This window comes from Maniola hyperantus, chromosome 5 (genome assembly GCF_902806685.2).
Source record: "Maniola hyperantus chromosome 5, iAphHyp1.2, whole genome shotgun sequence".
Taxonomy (NCBI): Eukaryota; Metazoa; Arthropoda; class Insecta; order Lepidoptera; family Nymphalidae; genus Maniola; species Maniola hyperantus.
Genome location: NC_048540.1, coordinates 6,168,244 through 6,188,468, shown reverse-complemented (window position 1 = coordinate 6,188,468; position 20,225 = coordinate 6,168,244). Strand labels below are relative to the sequence as shown.

General features: G+C 33.9%; 1 protein-coding gene and 1 long non-coding RNA gene across 3 annotated transcripts in view; one reads left to right on the top strand and one right to left on the bottom strand.

Annotated features, from left to right (window-relative positions):
- The window catches only part of LOC117982302 (very long chain fatty acid elongase AAEL008004-like), a 70,230-nt gene that overhangs the window by 40,210 nt on the left and 9,795 nt on the right, over window positions 1-20,225 (top strand). For both annotated transcript variants that reach the window (XM_034968643.2, XM_034968644.2), the window contains 3 exons: window positions 4,544-4,624; window positions 7,044-7,206; window positions 14,205-14,341. In XM_034968643.2, coding sequence (XP_034824534.1) covers window positions 4,544-4,624; window positions 7,044-7,206; window positions 14,205-14,341 — 381 coding nt within the window. The remainder of the gene's footprint in view (window positions 1-4,543; window positions 4,625-7,043; window positions 7,207-14,204; window positions 14,342-20,225) is intronic.
- On the bottom strand, window positions 14,922-16,313 carry LOC138402417 (uncharacterized). The gene is made up of 3 exons (XR_011236789.1): window positions 16,087-16,313; window positions 15,586-15,761; window positions 14,922-15,152 (listed from the first exon to the last, which is right to left on the bottom strand). It is a non-coding gene; the product is annotated as an uncharacterized lncRNA (long non-coding RNA).

Genomic DNA, 20,225 nt, shown 5'->3' with positions numbered 1-20,225 from the left:
AAAAATTTGGTAAATAGAAATATGAGACATTCAGCAAACCCGAAGAACAGTGATGAAACGAATCTGAAAAAAAAAAGTTTAGAAAATAGAAAAGTTAACACGGAAAAACCTAATAAACAGAATATTATCATACTAAGTGATAGTGATATCAGCGTCGGACTAGGAGAGAAAATGACAGATTATCTTGATTCCCTAAACAAAACTAACTATATTGTGACTTGCTTCACAAAGCAAAATGCATCTACAGAAAATATTCTTGAAAATTGTATGACAATCTCTTCAAAATTGACTTCAAAAGACTTTGTTATATTATTAGTTGGACATAATGATAGTAATTGTAATGCCATTATAAACAATGTATACTCTGCGATACGCGTGTTAAATAATACCAATGTAATTCTACTTAATGTGCTCAAAAATAAATATTTAAATGAATATAAACTGAATCACTCCCTTAGAACTATTGTACAAAATTTTAAATATGTAAAATATGTAAATTTACCCTCAAAAAATTTCAGTCATCAGTTTTGTAAATCCTTATGTCATGAAATAAACTGTAAAGAATATGAACGATTATATCTAACGTCCATTATAGAAGCAACGAAAAACTATCACAATAATCGCAAAATTGCTGCACAGCCAAAAAAAGGGACTATACCTTACTATTTTATTCAAATGAATAAAAATAAAGCAAAACACGACACTTTCAAAACCCCGTATGAACGTAAAGGTACAATTCCTTATTATTTCTTAAAAACAAATAAAAATACTACAACTATTCACAATAAAACTGACTCTAACAATCTAAACGCGACTACAGTAAATTTTCTAAACAGTTTGGAATCCTTCACAAAAACATAGCTGGAGACCAAAACATAGCTGGAGTCCTAAATAAAACAGACAAGATTAATAACACAACCACATTTAATATACTGCATCAGAATATTGCAGGTGTCCTTAATAAGAAAGATTCATTAGAAATAGCGATCAAAGAGCTCGAATCCTCTCTCGGCGCAATTCATATTATATGTCTCTCCGAAACTTTTATTAGAAGTGACCTTAGCGAGAACCTATGTATAAGTAACTATAACTTGTCTGCTATTTACAGCCGCAGTGATAAGAAACGCGGTGGCACCTGTATTTTAACAAAATGCAATATAGAATGTGTATCTCTAGATCTTACTAGTATGTGTAAACAATATGAGTTCGAATGCTGTGGTATTGATATCCCTATATATAATTTAACAGTCATATGTGTGTATAGAACACCTCAATCTAAGGTAGATAATTTCTTTAATAGCCTAAATGTCTTGCTACAAAAAATTACTAAACAAAAAAATAAGAAGCTAATACTCTGTGGAGATCTTAACATTGACACTTTAAAAACAAATCGAGATAGTATTGAATTGGCGTCCATCCTGGATAATTACAACATGAGAAATCACATCACCAAACCGACAAGACTAAATAGCTGTCTAGATCTTATTATAAGTAACATTGAAGATAAAAGAGTCACCCCCCGGACACACCAGTTAGCTCTCTCGGATCATGACACCGCGCAAACACTTGGTTGTAAATTTACAGCAAATAAACTTAAAAATAACACCTTCTGGTATGAGAGCAAGAGAGACTATAGTCGCGAAAATATAGACAAATTTTGCAAATGCATCGCATCACTATCCTTCAGCGAAGTATTCGATGAGACGGAAACCAATGCAGCATTTAATAAGTTTTATGAAATTTTCGCACTATTCTATGACCTGTGTTTCCCACATATTTTAGTTAAAACAGTAAAAAAAGGAATAAAAACAAGTTGGTTAACAAAAGGTATAAAAAAGTGTTGTATTAATAAAAGAAATCTCTATTTAAATTACATATACTCAAAATCTAATAAACAACTAAATTTAAGAAAATACACCAGATACGCAAAAATTTTAAAGCACTGTATCTTTAGGTCACGAAAAATAGGAAGCATAGGATTTATTAAGAGAGCTAACAATACATGTAAAGCAACGTGGACATTAATTAAGAATAATTTTAATTGTAACAGTAAATTAAATGATATCAATGAAATAAAAATTAACTCTGTTGTACATAATGATCCACATACCATTGCAGAGAAATTTAACGATTACTTTATTAACATAACAAAGTTTAAACAAGCCACAAATATTTACAACTCTTTAAAAAGTATACCACTTAACACTAATACTTTGTTCTTAACACCCATTATTGAATATGACCTGTATAAAGTGATAAAGAACCTTAAAAATACAAACTCTACAGGTTATGATAGCATTACAACGAAGATTTTAAAAACTTGTGCACCAACAATAACAGGGCCATTATGCCACATAATAAATCTATCTTTTCAAGATGGTACTTTTCCTGAAAAATTAAAGTATTCTATTGTTAAACCGATACATAAAAAGGATGCAAAAAATGAGATGAATAATTACCGACCTATAACTCTTATACCAATTATTTCAAAAATTCTCGAAAAAGTAATGCTTGACAAAATAAACGACTTCATTGATAAAAACAAGATTCTAAAAGCAAACCAGTACGGATTCCAAAAAAATTGCTCAACTACATTAGCATGCTTTGATTTAATTAAAAAGATAAACAGTGCATTCAACAAAAAAAGAGCAGTTGCTGCTATACTACTGGATATGTCCAAAGCTTTTGACTGTGTCAGCCATGAGATTCTTCTTGAAAAACTTTATAAATATGGTATACGAGGTGCTGGCTACGACTGGCTAAAGAGCTATCTCCATAGACGACAACAATGTGTTGAAATTACGACCATACTAAATAAACATAAATCTATTCATAGATCGTTATACAAAGAGGTCAAATCGGGAGTCCCCCAGGGAAGTATCTTGGGGCCTCTGCTGTTTTTGCTCTATATAAATGACTTGCCAGACACGGTTGAAAATGACACAATTCTCTTTGCTGATGACATTACATTAATAATTGAAAGTAAGTTAAAAGATGAACTTGAACAAGACATCAATGTTGCACTAAATAAGATTATTCATTGGCTCGATCTAAATAACCTTTGCGTTAACTTAAAAAAAACCAAAATAATTGAATTTCAGACCTATAACTGCTCATCCCTTAACCTTAACATTAATTATAATAATGAAAAAATAAAAGTGGTGCCGTCGGCAACTTTTTTGGGGGTTACAATTGATAAATATTGTAATTGGAAGGAACAAATACAAATAATTTGTAAAAAACTTAATAGGTTTGTATATGCATTATATCGACTCCGAAATACAGTCTCTGAAGAAGCAGCTACAACTGCTTATCATGGTTATGTTGCTTCTATACTGCGATATGGACTAATACTATGGGGTAACTCTGTCGATATCGTAAATGCTTTCAGAGTACAAAAAAAATGCATCAGATCATTGTGTGGCGCGGATATAATAGCTCCGTGTCAGCCTTTGTTTAAAAAAAAAAAGATATTACCCTTGCCATGTTTATATATATTTGAAACATGTCTATTTGTAAAGAAACATGTGCATTTATTTGATATGAAGCCTGATAACGGACGCCGCCGACATAAACTTAAATTAAAAATACCATGGCGAAGACTAGAGATATGTTCCCGCAATTCTTATTGTATGGCTGTCACTTTGTATAATAAACTATCTGACAACATTAAAAGTCTACCAATATCTAAATTTAAGAAAAAATTGTTTGACTATTTAATTAACCAATGTTTCTATAGTGTTAAGGATTTTTTGGATAACTGTGGGATTTGACATAAATTACTATTACTTTGAATTATGACGTTTTGATAATGTAACTATAAGTTTTTAAAATTTTACTGTCGTGGTCATTTCTATTTGTTATTTTCTTAAATCTATATTTATTGTAAGTACCACATATTTTGCACGCCATACATAAATGGCAAAATGTGAAAGGACCATCTATATATGTACGATCATTTACTACTCACATTTAGCAAAATTAAATGATTTCATTTCATTTCATTTCATTTCATTTCATTTCGTGATAGCCCAGTGGTTAGGGCTTCGACCTCGCTATTTGGGAACGGACTTCCAACTTTTCGGAGCTGTAATGTATTGTGCGTTCTAAGCAATTAAATCATAACTAAATCATCGTGAGAAAACCGGCATATGTGAGAGTTCTCCTAATGACGACCTCCTTCACGTTTAGGCAGCAGATTACTGATGATGATGATGAATTCTACGCACTTTAATGCTAACATATTCATTATTTTTACACGACTCTGCCCAAAAAAGGTGTGTAATATTTTCAGGGTTTATTGTGTACGTATGTGAGTTTCTTTATTCCACTATAACTTCCAAATATCAAAACAAATTTGGATGTATGAGGTATTGTTAAAATCATAAATTTCATCACCCAGAGTAACACTGCATATAATTTTTTAGGGAAAAAAGCAATTATATAACAGCTGTATGGTGCCATTTTCAAATGAAAAATTTTTGGTAGGGCAGTGGTGTTTTTTAATTGCGATTTGTTTACAGTTGTGTTCTTTTCTTCACAGTATTTGGCGAGTGGATGGTGGGGCCACTACGACTTTAGGTGTCAACTCGTCGATTATTCACGGAGCCCTAGAGCTATGAGGGTTAGTACCATCACTAATAATTTCTTATATTTCACATTAATTAATTGAATACAAATCTTTATCAATAATATTTAATCTTAAAACAATTAAAATTCATTAAATTAAATTGCGAACACTAATACGAACGATCAAAAGCGTTAAATTAATCGAATACGAATAAAAATAAAAACCACTTAATTCATGAAAAAAATCTAATCTACCAAAGTCATGAAATTTTTTTTTAAACACTAGCACAATTTATTTGGTATGAATTGATAATAATATGGTATGATTGATAATTGATGAATTAATGTAAAAAAACAATTTAAACTTATGATATTGATTTGCCAAGGAAAATATTATACAATTTGTAATTTCGTGTTAAAATATAATTTGCATTTTACAATAGTTAACTTAAATTTTATTGTAAAATATGTGAAAAATATAATGTTTAAACTGTCAGATGCCTATCCTAAAAAATCGCTACCACAAATAAATTTTACGCTCATATCTTCTTCAAGCTTGCTTCAGGGACGATTAATCTATTATGTCCGTGAAATAAGAAATGACCAAACCTTGTCACTACCAGTATGTAAAACATCATGAACTTAACCGAATCGGTTGACCGCGGCAATGGGATAGGACCAATGAAATATTAAGTGGCGCCTACGTCATTTGTGTTCTATTTTTATTCTTAATAGTACCTAACACTAATTTCTTTGTATAATTATATCGTTATCCGTAAGTAGTTTCTTTAGACGTGTTTTGTACCAATGAGAAGTTCTACTCTAAAGGCCATGCTACTCTATACTCTCTAGATACAAACTTTATTTATTTCTCAAGATAACTGATCCAATATATTAATTATTATTTTAATTCGGAGCACCTAATGTAGCACCTAGTTTTCGACAATCTGCCATTATGAAAATGTCAATTCCTGATGATAAATCCCGTTCATACTGCATCACAGATTAATGTCAGTCAACACAGAAGGTTTCCGCTTTGTCCGCTGAAACGTCACACTAGTAATAATAAAGCCTTTCATGTCGTAAACTGTTCACTATGATAAATAAATGAATAAATATTGGTAAAACGCGTAGTTGGCAACATGTAACAAGTTATACATGTGGCATTAAAGATAGTTTTTTTTAGGGTTCCGTAGTAAAATAAGTAACTGTTATAGATTCGTCCAATCCGTCTGTCCGTGTGTCGCGGCCAGTTTATTCAGCAAAATTTTAAAGCTGGAAAGTTAAAAGGTACAGCTATAGAAAATCGTTAAAAAAAGTCTTTCACGGTATCTCCTAAACATAGACAGTTTTAATAAGAAAAAAAAATGGTATAAGTACCATTTTTAGGCTGGGTAAAACTAACTCCAAAACTGCTTTATTTTAAGAACTGAGAAAATCTAGAATACATATTATTAACCATAGCGTGAAATTATAAACAAAATTATCACGACTATTGTGAGACCAATAACTAACTAGCTATCCACTAAGACAATATTATGCACGTATTCAGTGCGGTTTAATTTTTGAACAAACAGTATAATGACATAATTAATTTGCAGAAGAAATAACTTTGTTTTTGATAATTTTTCTATTTGGTTTACGGCAAGTCAGTTTTTTAGAAGCATGACTACGGAACCCTAGTTACTTTATTAAATCCGTGTTCTGACCAGATATTTTATTATTTAAATGAAACATAATTTTTTGCCCCATAGTAAAATCAATCTTTTTTCGCATAGTAAATAGCTTTGATGATAAAATATACATAATTTCAAAGTAATTTAAATAATGTATGTTCATTTATTCTATAATGTTTGTTTGTTGATTGTTTCTTATTCGCGTAATTATTCTTTGTTAGTGCCCTCTGTATTGCTTTTATGTCCTGTCATTACTCATTTGTAATAATTGATGTAGGTAGGTACCGTTAAATATAAACTTTTTACTTTATTATTGTTTTATAGCAGGTATTAAAATATTTTCTTACTTCGTGAAATTAAATTGAGTGTAAAATTATTCAAATCAAATTAAAATTTAAAGAATACCTAAAAAATAATTATTATCTTGATTATAAGAAAGAAATTAATAAACTTTAGTATCCTGATACTTATGTAAAATACAAAAATGTTTCGTCAAATTATAATCTATTGTTCTTCAATCTTTAAATTTCTAAATTGTCTCTGGTCTGGTCTGGTCTGGTGGAAAGCTTCGGCCGTAGCTAGTTATCACCCTATCGGCAAAACCGTGCCGTCAAGCGATTTAGCGTTTCAGCACGATGCCGTGTAGGAAACGATAGGTATGGGTGCAATAAAACTTCCATTCTAGCCCGCTTTTATCTTAGGGCTCTTTTCTGAAGACGCGGCGCATGCGCTGTTAACTCACATATGGCCAAGTATGAGAGCTTTATTAGAACAGACTAATGGGTAACATAATTGCAGATGGCGAACACATGCTGGTGGTATTACTTCAGCAAGTTCACGGAGTTCTTCGACACGCTGTTCTTTGTGCTGCGCAAGAAGAACGAGCACGTGTCGACGCTGCACGTCATCCACCACGGCATCATGCCCATGTCCGTCTGGTTCGGGCTTAAATTCGCGCCAGGTATGTACTTACCAACATTTATTGCGTGACATAAGAGCTTCTAAGACGGTCAAGCAGCTTGACGTCAACCACGTAGTTATTTAGTTTGGCTCAGTGCGAGCTTGTTGCGCCCGTCAAGCGGCTTGATCAAGCAAACGGCACTTTTCTCATATCTCGAACACTATCCGAACGTCGCGTCCAGCAAAAATATAAAATCGCATCAAGCACGTAAATGCTTGACTCAAGCGTCAAGCATACTTTGTAAACGGTCAAAATGCTTACTCAAGCAAAAATCTACGTGCTTGACGTCAAGTCGCTTGACCGTCTCGGAAGCTCATTATTTAGGGCCTGCACAGACTGGAGGACAAGACGGCAGAGATTTTAAATTTATCAATTGAATTTAATATTTATTCAATGCTCGGTGCTCCAGAGAAAACTGCGCTGCGATGCTCCGAGGTCAATCAGCATTGAAATATTGAAATATATACCTGAAAAAGATACATCAATTACAAGTATTTATTGTTACGAACACTGAATAGACCATTAATTAATGTCTAAAATCTTTATATTAACCTCGTACCTCCTTGCATCTAAGCAGCATCATGTATGAAATAAAACGAAATAATAAGGGTTTTTCAAGAAGTATTTTAGCACTAAAAAAGGTAAATATTTAACAATGGACTGCTTTTAACACTTTATAACGAATTATCGAGTTGCTGTTGTACTACAAAACTAAAAATATTTACTTACTCGTAACTTACAAACGTCCGTGGTATTTTTTATTATTAATAGGATCTGATAAATCTTCAAATTATAGATTTACTATTTTAACTTCCAAATGTGAATGAAAAATTGAAGGTCCTGGTAATAGGCTAGTTGACACTTTTTTTAAGTTGGTCTTAAATGGTTAATATTTGTCCTATTAGATCAAAAAAATTAACACTATATTTTTTTGCGCCCTAAAAACCGTAAAACTTTAATTTAAAAATATATTTTTCTTAGACAGCTGAAAACACTGTCGGCCATGTTTGACCGATAGATTATCTGTGCTCTGACGTCATGCATTTGTAAACAACAGCATAACCTCCCAAAGTTTAATAAACATGACTTCTATACTAGTTTACATGAAAAATATAGTAAATATCGTTATTGTATCATCCGAGAATGTAAAAACGCATCGATAAAGACCACAGGAAAGTTGTGGATTAGAGTGCCCAGTGAAATAAATATACGTAACACGCGAAGACTTGCTTAAAGGGATCATATATGACTAACGACTTCAACCCAAATTTATTTTTGCAAAGATCACTTTGTTGTAAGTCTTACTTAATAACTTATTCAATTTATAAAGAGAAAACGATATTTTTTTACGTTTACTATGATTTTTTAGAAATATATAAAAACTAGCTTATGCTCGTGACTTCGCCCGCGTGGACTTCATTAATTTCAAACCCCCATTAACCCACTCAGGGGTGGAATTTCAAAAAATCTTTTCCTAGTGGATACCTTCTCTTTACCTACAAAGAACACACCCACTAAATTTCATGTATCTAGGACCAGCTGTTTAGATGTTTAGGCTGTGCGTTGATATATAAGTTAGTCAGGACTTTAAATTTTATATATATGGATACTACGTTAGTCCCCGCGTGACATAGAGATGACATTTCTTTGTTTACATATTTAATGACGTCACATCATGGCTGCCAGCGTTTTCTGCGTTTCAAATAAAAATAAAAACTGTATTTTTTTAAATTGGATTTATATATCCATCCTGCGTTTTTAATAATTGTTATTGATATATTTCGTTGTCTTAAGCAAAATACTATAATAAATAATCATTTATTGGATGAAATTAGATATGAGTCAAGTAGCCTATTACCAATGTGGCTAATTCCTTTGTACACAATCTCTAAACTAAACTAAAATATCACGTCTAAATCTATTGCTATCCCTTTCATAATGTTGCTTGCGGAAAAGGAAAGCACTAGATTTAGACCTGTTAATTTAGTTTAGTTTAGAGATTGTGTACTAGAGAATCGGCCCCATTATAATACTCATTAAATCCAAATCAATGAGCTCAAACACGACACAACTGTCGAGCTGTCGCAGTAAGTTCTAGTTGCAGCATCAGGTTACGGTTAATTATTGCAATTTGCTCGGGATTACTTAGTTTACCACGAGTTGATTAGACAAGTGGAAATAACATAAATATCACTTGTTTGACTGAGACTCTCAGAGAGTACTCTATAATTACTTATTGAGAAATAATTTATTTTTGACATAGCAACATCCCAAATGCCGCAGATTTTCATAAACCGGAGCGCTCTGGTATTCTGCCGGGACCCGAGTCTTGAATGAATGCTTCACAGTTGATTCATTGCAATAGAAGGGGACAGTAATAAATAGAACATTATATGAGAATAATACGGCTTATTAAGAACATGATAATGATGAGAGAGATGAATTAGATTACATCATAATTATTAAATCAACTGCATCAAATACTAACTGTAGTAACTACTTATTAAAAATTATAATATAATTAGGGCAATTACCAGTGCGTTCTTGGTTCTTGTAATATTTCTATTGTAAATTATTTTTAGCGTACTTATAGGTAATTGGCTTATACCCGCGACTTCGTCCGCGTGAATTTTGAACTTTAAAATGCGCCCCTTCCTAAAGCCGAGCGTATCACCTAAGAGTAAATAAAACCAATATCACCAATGTAACAAAACCGGTCAAGAGCGAGTGGGATTCGCAAACAATTTTTCCGGATTCCGTAACGTCGTACATGATTATGTACTTTTTATTTATTTTTCATTTAGATATATGGCGGCTATTTTGATGGTTTTTATTTGTTATAGCGGCAATAGAAATATACACTCTCTGTAAATTTCAACTCTACCTATTACGGTTCATGAGATACAGCCCGCTGAGAAACAGACAGACGGACGGACAGTGGAGGCTTAGTAATAGGGTCCCGTTGGCACCCTTCGGGTACGGAACCTTTAAAAAAGCTACATGCTTAAAATAAGTTTAATAATGTGCTAGCCTCTTGTCTCGATTAGCTTCCTTTGAAACTAGTTCTCTGATATCGCGCAATCTAGCCTAGAATATTCTAGACGTTGCTTAAGTTGCATGTAGGAAAACGTTGAAACTTAAAGCATCCTAGGCGTACAGATTTCATTAGCATTTCACAAATAGCCTGCCTTTTTAACCACTACTGCAGAACTATGATTATTACTATTATTGCAGTCTATGTGATTGTTTTTTATTTATGACACGTCCATCTATTATCAGGTACCTAACTCCCAAAATAATTATAAGAATTTTGAAGAGATGTCATTTGCGTTTAAACTATCGTGAGTGATTTCCATTCTAAATAATAATAATAGTCAAAACCGCGTCGCGTGCGCGAACGGACTCCCTTGAAAAAGGACCCCGGATGCAGTGGCGGTCACAAGGTTTGAAGCTAGGGTAGGCATTAGTTATGGCAGGCTAAAAGCTTAAAAAAAATTTTAAACATTTTACACCAAATACCAAAATTTCAGGATTGTAACTCATTTCGTCTAGGAGCTAGAGACCCATGACAGACGGACAGAAAGACAGCAGAGTGACATTAATAAACCCTAAAAAGCGGCCAAGTGCGAGTCAGGCTCGCGCAATGAGGGTTCCGTACTGCAGTCACAATTTTTCGACATTTTGCACGATAATTCAAAAACTATGACGCATAAAAATAAATTAAAATCTGTTTGAGAATGCACAGGTGAAGCCCTTTTATATAATACCCCACTTGATATAGTTATCTTACTTTGATAATTGAAAATACTAATTATTTAGTTTATGACCACAATTTAATTTTTGTGTGATGTAACCACAAATTCACGGTTTTCAGATTTTTCTCCTAATACCAGCTATAAGACCCACCTACCTACCAAATTTCATGATTCTAGGTCAACAGGAAGTACCCTGTAGGTTTCTTGACAGACAGACAGACAACAAAGTGATCCTATAAGGGTTACGTTTTTCCTTTTAAGGTACGGAACCCTAAAAATTAGGTAGTTAAATTAATAGGTAAATATAGGTACAAGTCCTTAAGTAAACACAATAGTTCATTTAAAAAAATAAAATCAGATTGTTCATTATAAGGAGTAGTTAGTTGTTTAGGGGTCAATATACCCTAAATATTTTGTCTCTGTTTTAGAAAGGCTATACTAATTTATGGAATTCTAAATTATTTGCACTCAATTTGACCTAAATCGGTTGAATGTACATTGAAAATTGAAGTAACAATCAAAACTAGCATTATAACAAAAACAAAGGTTCAGTGAACCTTCCTCGCCAGCCGACAGTCAAAACCTACCTTAAAACAAAAAAACGACTCGGTAAATCTACGTCAGAATATTTTGATTATTGTGGTGTATAGTATATAAAACAAACCCTAAATTGATTATATTTATCACTTACTTACCTAGATTAGAAAAAGTTCTGAACCGGAGATATAAAATAACCTCATTTCCAACGCTTGTTAAATTGATTAGTGAACAATACCAATTTAATCATTCTGTTATCACTAGGTACACTAATAAGATCTCACACACTATTCTTGATAAAAACAACGCGATCAAAACAAACAAACTTTCTTGAAAAGCTCGAGTGCCAAACTGACAACTGACAGCGCGCGCCGCGCAGTGCACACTTCGCCGGAGACGGCGCGAAAATACAAAATCAACAAACAAACTTTATAATTTCTTAGAATTTAAAACGTACTTAAATTTATGTAAAATAAAATAATATCAATAAATTAATAACATTGAAAAAGAAGAGAATCATAATAAATATAGTTTTTATAGCAATAGATAAAATACTCATTCGTTTACATGAACTTGCGAATTTAAATCACGCGCGGTTTTCAAAACAATATGTCTGATACAAATTTCTCTCTTGTGATTGGACAGAAGTACTGCTTATTTGGGCCCGTTAACGACGGGTCATTTGACGCACACATTAACAGATTTCGAGGTGAATTGTGTCACACATATAAACGTTTTCTTGTAAGCCGTAAGCATTTCGGTCCTCAGCTTTTTCGTCCGATGTCGACCGCGCAATCGCAATCGCGACCGCTCGTGATCGTTTTGAACGGGCGTGCGCGAGTTTTTGAAGAAGAGGTGTGTGTAATATTAATATTATTATTTAATTATAATTATTTTATGTATTATTTTTTAAATAATGTTATACTAACAATATTATTTAACATGAATTATGCAAGTATTAATTTTTTTTTGTAAAGTCTTTCATATAAGTTTGAACATGTCTAATGGTAGGGTATGCAGTGCTTTTATGCCTCTATGACCTGCACGCCACTGCCCGGATGGGTTCGAAACTAGTCGGGCTAACGTCGACTAAACACGTGAGTACAGCCGGGACAGATATTATTATTTAGATGTCATTGGCGTTTTGCGTTTCATAGGCTCTATGACGTCGTGACAATTCCGACATGGCAGACACGTGTCCGTATTATGAGTTTATTTTTGACATTGCGTAGATTCGGTAAAAAAAAAAAAAGTTCTTTCCCGCAACTTCATTATTAAATTTATAGCCTTTATCACTCAGGGATGATGTAGTCATCTATCAGTGAAAGGATTTTCTGAATCGAATTATCAATTCTAAAGATTACCTCATACATCCAAACTTTACCTTTTATAGATAATATTAGCGTAAATTATGATATTTTTACAGAATGTCTGCAGTAATTTAGCCATACTTCCATACTTATTTATTATCAATTCGAAACTGTCTGTTACCTTTTCAAGGCTCAACCACTGAACCGATCTTGCTGAAATTTGGCTTGGAGATAGTTTACACTTTGCATCCTATGGACGGACAGAGGATACTTTTACCCTGACAAACCAAAGAATTCCCACGGGCGTTTTAAAAAACAACGCGGATGGCGTCGCCGGTGCCAGCTAGTTATGTACGTTTATTTATGACAGTATTTCCATGTTATTATTATATATTAATGTTGGTAGAAGTAATTAGTTAAAGGATACTTACAAGATTCGTCAATATATCAATTCGCTACAAACGTAATCGGTAGAATTTACGCATGCGTGCGAACTTTGTCATGACTTTGCAAATGAAATTAATGCGAGCACCATATTTATTGATTTTTACTGCTACAGTTTAATTCACGTTTCGTGCGACTATGGAGGGGATTTGTCTGCGTGTGAGTATAATGTTGTACGGCTCTTAGCTTACAGCCTACGAAACGAAAGGCTGACTGATTAACGAATCAATGTGTGGCCTAATAGACGTCCCCGCCGTCGCCCCTTACGTACCACCAAATCCATACTAATATTATAAATGCGAAAGTGTGTATGTGGGTATAATTATTATCTGTCTGCTAGCTTTCCCCGGCCCATCTTTTTAACCAATTTTGACGAAATTTGGTACAGCAATAGAGCTTGAATCCTGGGGAAGGACATAGCGTATTTTTTATTCCAAAAAATCAAATAATTCCCACGGGATTTTTTAAAAATATTAATTAGCAAGCATAATGTATTCGGCACAGAAATACCAGAACATTGTAGCATCCCGAAGATGAATATAGGCAACCTTTTTTCCGGAAAATCAAAGTGAACGCGAAAGAATTCGCGGATACCATCTAGTAGATTGATAAATTACCTACTGCGCAGGTATATTTTTACGTGAAGCAAAATTTACTAAACAAGATAATCTTATTTTAATGTATAAAACGGGTACATACCACGATTAATTTTTGTTTTTATTTGTCGATATTTCAACCCAATTGCACGGGTCGTGGTCACGACGGGACTGCGGTGCTGCGAGAGATGAAGTTCGAGCTGTCAAGGACAGTAGCGAACTACCCTCTTTCATGTTCTTTTCGCTGGAACTTCGCGAGCTGTACCCGTTTTATACATTAAAATATGTCGTTAAACCACGAAATAAGCTTAAAATCATTAAGATAATCTTAAAAACAATATTTCTATTTGCTACAGGTGGCCACAGTACATTCTTCGCTCTGCTGAACACATTCGTGCACATCGTCATGTATTTCTACTACATGGTGTCAGCCATGGGCCCCAAGTACCAGAAGTACATATGGTGGAAGAAGTACCTCACCGCCTTCCAGATGGTGAGTACCGCATTCTAGTGTCACATTCACGGAACAGAAAGAACAGTGGAAGTGCAATTCACCAAAATTACTGCAGGAACCGCTGTCGCCAAACTCATACAAATATACCGATAGTCATATATAGCACTACAAAGAAACAAATCATTTGATTTGTCGTTTAAGTTTAGTCAAAACTAGCCTACGTCACAGATTTGGAAACAAACCCTGACGTTCTAGAAATAAGATTTATTTTGCTTTAGCGGAAGAACGTCTTTACGAGCTATAGTCACACTCACGTCACACTAGATTCAATTGTCCAATTAATTCCGCTACTTGACCATAGATGGCGGTATTCTAAGTGGTAGCAATTATAAACTTAATTACGTTAAACATATGGTTGACAGTTGCGTGATCGGACGATTTTTTTTCCTACTCAGCTAAGGCCGCACCACGTAGCTCAATGAATCTATCGATATCGATAGATACTCGTTATTTTGTTCATTCGCAAAAATAAAATTAAAAAAAGGTAATTATAAAATTGAATAAAAGTGCTGGTATGTATGCATGCCTTTTACAAGTATGCACAATAAATACTGCAACGTATGAAAATAGTTAAATTTTATTTATTGCCCTTGAAATAAAACATATTTGTTAAGAAACTGGCGTTTCGAAAGTCTTATTTTTAATTTTAATAAATGGTGTATGCGAACATTTATGTATATATTTTTCGACTATTGCCTTCATCAAATCGGTAACGTGATTAGACACAGGAATCTCCGAATCACTTTGTCTTTTTGAAGAACCTGGAGTGACCACATTTATCATTTTGTGGCTGAAACCAAAATTAAATTTAGAGAATAAATCCGTACTAATATTATAAATGCGAAAGTGTGTCTGTCTGTCTGTCTGTCTGCTAGCTTTTCACGGCTCAACCGTTCAACCGTTTTTGATGAAATTTGGTACAGAGATAGCTTGCATCCCGGGAAAGGACATAGGCTACTTTTTATCCCGGAAGGTTGAAAAGTTCCCACAGGATTCTTAAAAACCTAAATCCACGCGGACGAAGTCGCGGGCATCATCTAGTACCTATATAAAAATGAATAGGAGAAAAATTAATTAGTGTGTTTATGAATTAAATTTGATATTTAGTCAGTCAATCTTCATACAAAAATATAACTAATTTGTATTATAATATCAAGTATTTTCAATACTTACTGAAAGTAATAAAATAAAACAAGGTTACTTACTTGATTAAAAAACTTAACGATTTTCATTGATGGAAGCGCAGTAGGTTTCGTATATCTATATCCTTTATTTGATATTATAAAATCGACTTCTAAAAAAATATTCAGAGCATATCATGCTTGATTTGGTTGGCATCCAATTAACTCAACCCGTTGCATCTATCCATTTCTCTTTGATGCTTGCATCTTTGGGAAACCTAAAAATATTTTAAATGAAGGTTAGAGGAACTACTGATGTCTATTTAGTGATCAATGCAACGTCTCACTCATTAATAAATTATAATTATTGCGTTAGTATTTATTTATATCCTTGTATCGATATCAATCGATAAATTCAATATTCGACTTGGCCACATCACTACTTGAGTAGCGAACACGGAGCGAAGTACTTTCGGAATAGAATCAATCCAAAATAAACTTTATCTTAATTGTTTAAGGTTGATTTTGACTAACCGTTCTATTAAATATTAGTAAATTGAAATAAATTAATATTTTATAGAAAACAATGAAAATCGTACTTACCGATGATACGAAACACCTCCATTTTTAAGATTTTTTCTCCTACTATCATTTTTACACTCCAAAACGGAACAGTAACATTGCTAGGGCAATATGAATTTGTCGCGAGACTACCAACTCCACGCGATGTTAGAACGCGACTGGGATCAGTTTTACGTAACTACGCTTAATTGTGGCACGCGTGCCACGCCTACTTAGCACTTCCACTGTTTTTTCTGTTCCGTGGTCACATTCAATTGAATTACATTGACTCATTAATTATCGGTTCTTGCGTAGTTTTTTTTCTTAAGCATGTCCTTGTTATTTCCTGTTGGAGTTATTATCTAAAGGCTGCAACAAACATGACTCGCGACAGCAGCGTGGCGCGACATCTGCTTGTCATGCTGAAGGCGCACGTACGCGTATATTGTGCGCGCAAAGCAAATAGTCCAATCTGAAGTTGCAACATGGCTGTTTGCACAGGTCATAGACTAAAGATTAACTACACAAGCCTGGTTGAGATCTGTTTTTGTACAATGCGTAATCATACGCCTCGTGTTCAGATTGAACAACTTGTTTTGCGCGCACTATCTATTTCGTAATTTAAGGAACCTGTAATCCAGAGTCATACAGCAGCATTGTAAAGCATTATTTTATAAAAATGTCTTTAAAATACCACCCAGAACCTCCGACCCCTCGATTAGGAGGCAGACGTCTTAACCACTAGGCCACCGCTCTTTAGATACAATGAGGAAAATCTATAATGATAATGCAGCTAAACGTTAGTGTATTCACTACCTCGTACAATGTAAATGATGTTTTGCCTTTAGTATCCGATGACAGATTAATTAATTACTTCCGAGTTCACAATTTTTATAAAAATGTAATCTCATGAAACAGCTATTGACCTAACATATTGAAATGCTCCACGAGATTACATCTACATTATAATATTAAAGGAAAACCTAATTGACTGACTGACTGGCTGACTGATCTATCAACTCACAGCTTAAACTACTGGACGGATCGGGCTAAAACTTGGCATGCAGATAGCTATTAATAGGACGTAGACATCCACAGAAGGGATTTTTGAAAATCACTAAACTAAAATGATCGGTCTGAAATCTGAATGTATTGCTATCCCTTTCATAATGCTTTAAATCGATTTAGTTTAGTTTAGAAATTGGGTGCAATTGAATCAGGCACATTTTATGTTTAATGCAACCTCTATTTTACTGTATACTCTTGTTTCAAGGCAAAGGTCGTATGTCTTGCTAAAGGCAAATTGTGGTGAATGTAGTTACAATACGCCATATTTAAACCTTGTAGTGGTTTATTGAGTATTGACATATAACTTGACATTTAAGATAACCCAAAAATAAAACTAATTTGATACCTGGAACTTGCAGTCAGTCATTAAGCAAAGTTAAAATCCGTAAACGTCAGAATTTTCTACTAGAAATAAAGTCAACATCCTAACCCATTACCCACATCCTTAACCACTTTACAGTTATGGAATACTTGATGATGTCCGTGGCTTCCCTGGGATCCCCTGGGAACTTTTTCCGACATAAAAAGCAGCTTAATATGTGACTGAGGTCTTCAATCTATGTCCATTCAAAAAATAGGTCGATCTGTTGCTCCGTTGCGGCGCGGGCGTGATTGAAGGGTAAACCAACAAACAAACTCACTTTCGCATTTATAATATTACTAGCTTATGCCCGCGACTTCGTCCGCGTGGACTACACAAATTTTAAATCCCTTTTTTACACCCTCAGGTTTGATCTTTAACTATGAGACTTTAACATGAGCTTAATAAAATATGTCATACTGCTAATTGTAAAAATATTAACTACAAAACTTCTTTATAGACACTTCAAAACTGACAGACTTTCATACAAACTTCAAACCTCTATTTTACCCCTTTAGGGGTTGCACTTTGAAGAATCCTTTCTTAGCGGACGCCTACGTTATAATAGCTATCTGCATGCTGAATTTCAGCGTGATCCGTCCAGTAGTTTGAGCTGTGCGTTGATAGATCAGTCAGTCAGTCAGTCACCTTTTCCTTTTATATATATATATAGAAATAAATGATATAAAGCATGAAGCACAAACAATGTGCGACTGACCTACCCAACGAGGCTCGAAGTTGACAACGACTTGTATGAAGGCATTTACACATGGGAACTAGATTCACACAGTTCCTCCAGTTTCATACAGTAGAACGATATTATAACGTGTTCGCATACGCGCGCGTTCAGTGTGACGTACTGCGGTGCAGTTTCCATGACATATTTTGTGCTTGTTGAAGACGTATAACTTGAATGGGTTCCAACTACAAACAATTGTCAGTGACAGATTACTAAGTGAGGAATATCGTTTTTTGGATGCGCACTTGGAAACCTTGTCGTAGTTGCCGAATCATCAAATCTAATGAATCAAATTGCATTTGACCAAAGGTCAGTAAATAAGACATCTATTTATGTCTAGTTATACCTAGCCTTCTGCAAAACATGACAATATAATTTGACTGATTGACTGATTACGTTTATTCATGCGCCTTATATAATTAATCACCTAACCTGTATGACCTTCAAGTAGTAAACCAGCAATGGTTTCAAGATTAAAGTATGAAAGGCAGCGTTGCTTAAAAAATCATTTTATTTTTGTATATTAAACTATATTATAATACTTTTATAATATTTCTTTTACGAATTTGATGCTCTCTAACTACTATACCACCCCTGCCTGGCGCGATTGATGAATGGATGGATGGATGACACATAAAGCTAGAGCTTAAAAAAAACTAAATCGATCGGAATGAAATCGATTTTGAAGCAACCGCCGAGCTTCTCGCTGGTCCTTCTCAGCAAGAAGAGCATTTCGAAACGGTCGATTCACTTGATGATTCAAAAACAATAATTGTAAAATTTAATTTGAAAAAATAAAATGTTTCTATTACTATAAAATACAACGCTCCTTCTCTTACTATTGGGTATTGTTAATAAATGACCCTAGTAATTATTCTAGTCGTTATAAACGATCACCGTCGACGGCCAAACAGGTCGCGCAGCGTTAAAACGTCATAAATTATACCAACGATTTACTTATCCTATTAGCAGCCGCTTGCTTAACTAAAGACATGAGATCATAATATTATTCAAGTAACATTTAGGATACGAGGAGATATACTTATAGTTCACTCTGATATAGGTATGACGAATACAAAGTTCGTATTAAGTTGGCAGAAATTGATTCGCTCTTCAACCTCTCACACTTTATGAAGTGTTATTATATTATATACTCATTAGTTGCTTTCAAATCCATATAATAATATTTACTCTGATCATAATTTGCAAAATATAAGTATTTAATGTACAGAGATTGTCCAGTTACAGTTTTATTGTAGAATAGAATAGAATAGATTTGATAGTTTTTAATACCAATGCACATGTCACGTAATTTACTTGACAAATTACACTAGAGTGGGGTGTTATAGATATAGTATGTTTGTAATTTTACTTGCGAGCGTAAATACTAAACGTTTACATTATTATTAATGGATGTCGTATAATTTATGACCGTTATATATTATTATGACCTCCATAAATAATAATTCACAACAATCACAAATATCATTTTATTATTAGCGACTAGCTTATTCCCGCGACTTCGTCCGCGTGGTCTACACAATTTTAAAACCCTAATTTTACCCCCTTAGGGGATGACATTTCAAAAATCCTTTCTTAGCGGATGCCTGCGTCATGATAGCTATATGTATGCCAAATTTCAGCCGTATCCATCCAGTAGTTTGAGATGTGCGTCGATAGAATTAGCTATCTTTGAAAGCCGTCCAGTACACAAATATGATATTTTATTAATTAGGTACACTACCCGGCAACGAAAAGAGGCTGGTATGAATATAATAAAGTTTGCTACCTATTGCCTTGTAACCATGACACTAATAAAAGCAGTTCCTTACTTGTTTATTTAGTTTCTTGGGCAAATATTATTCGCCACGTTCCAGTCCACTTTACCTTCATCAAAAACCTTGTTAGTAATTAATGAAGATTTGATTAACAATAGACAAAAAATTATTTTTTTGCCATTCACTTTAACGTGAGACAACCTCAACTGGAATACCGGAATCTAAATCTGAATTG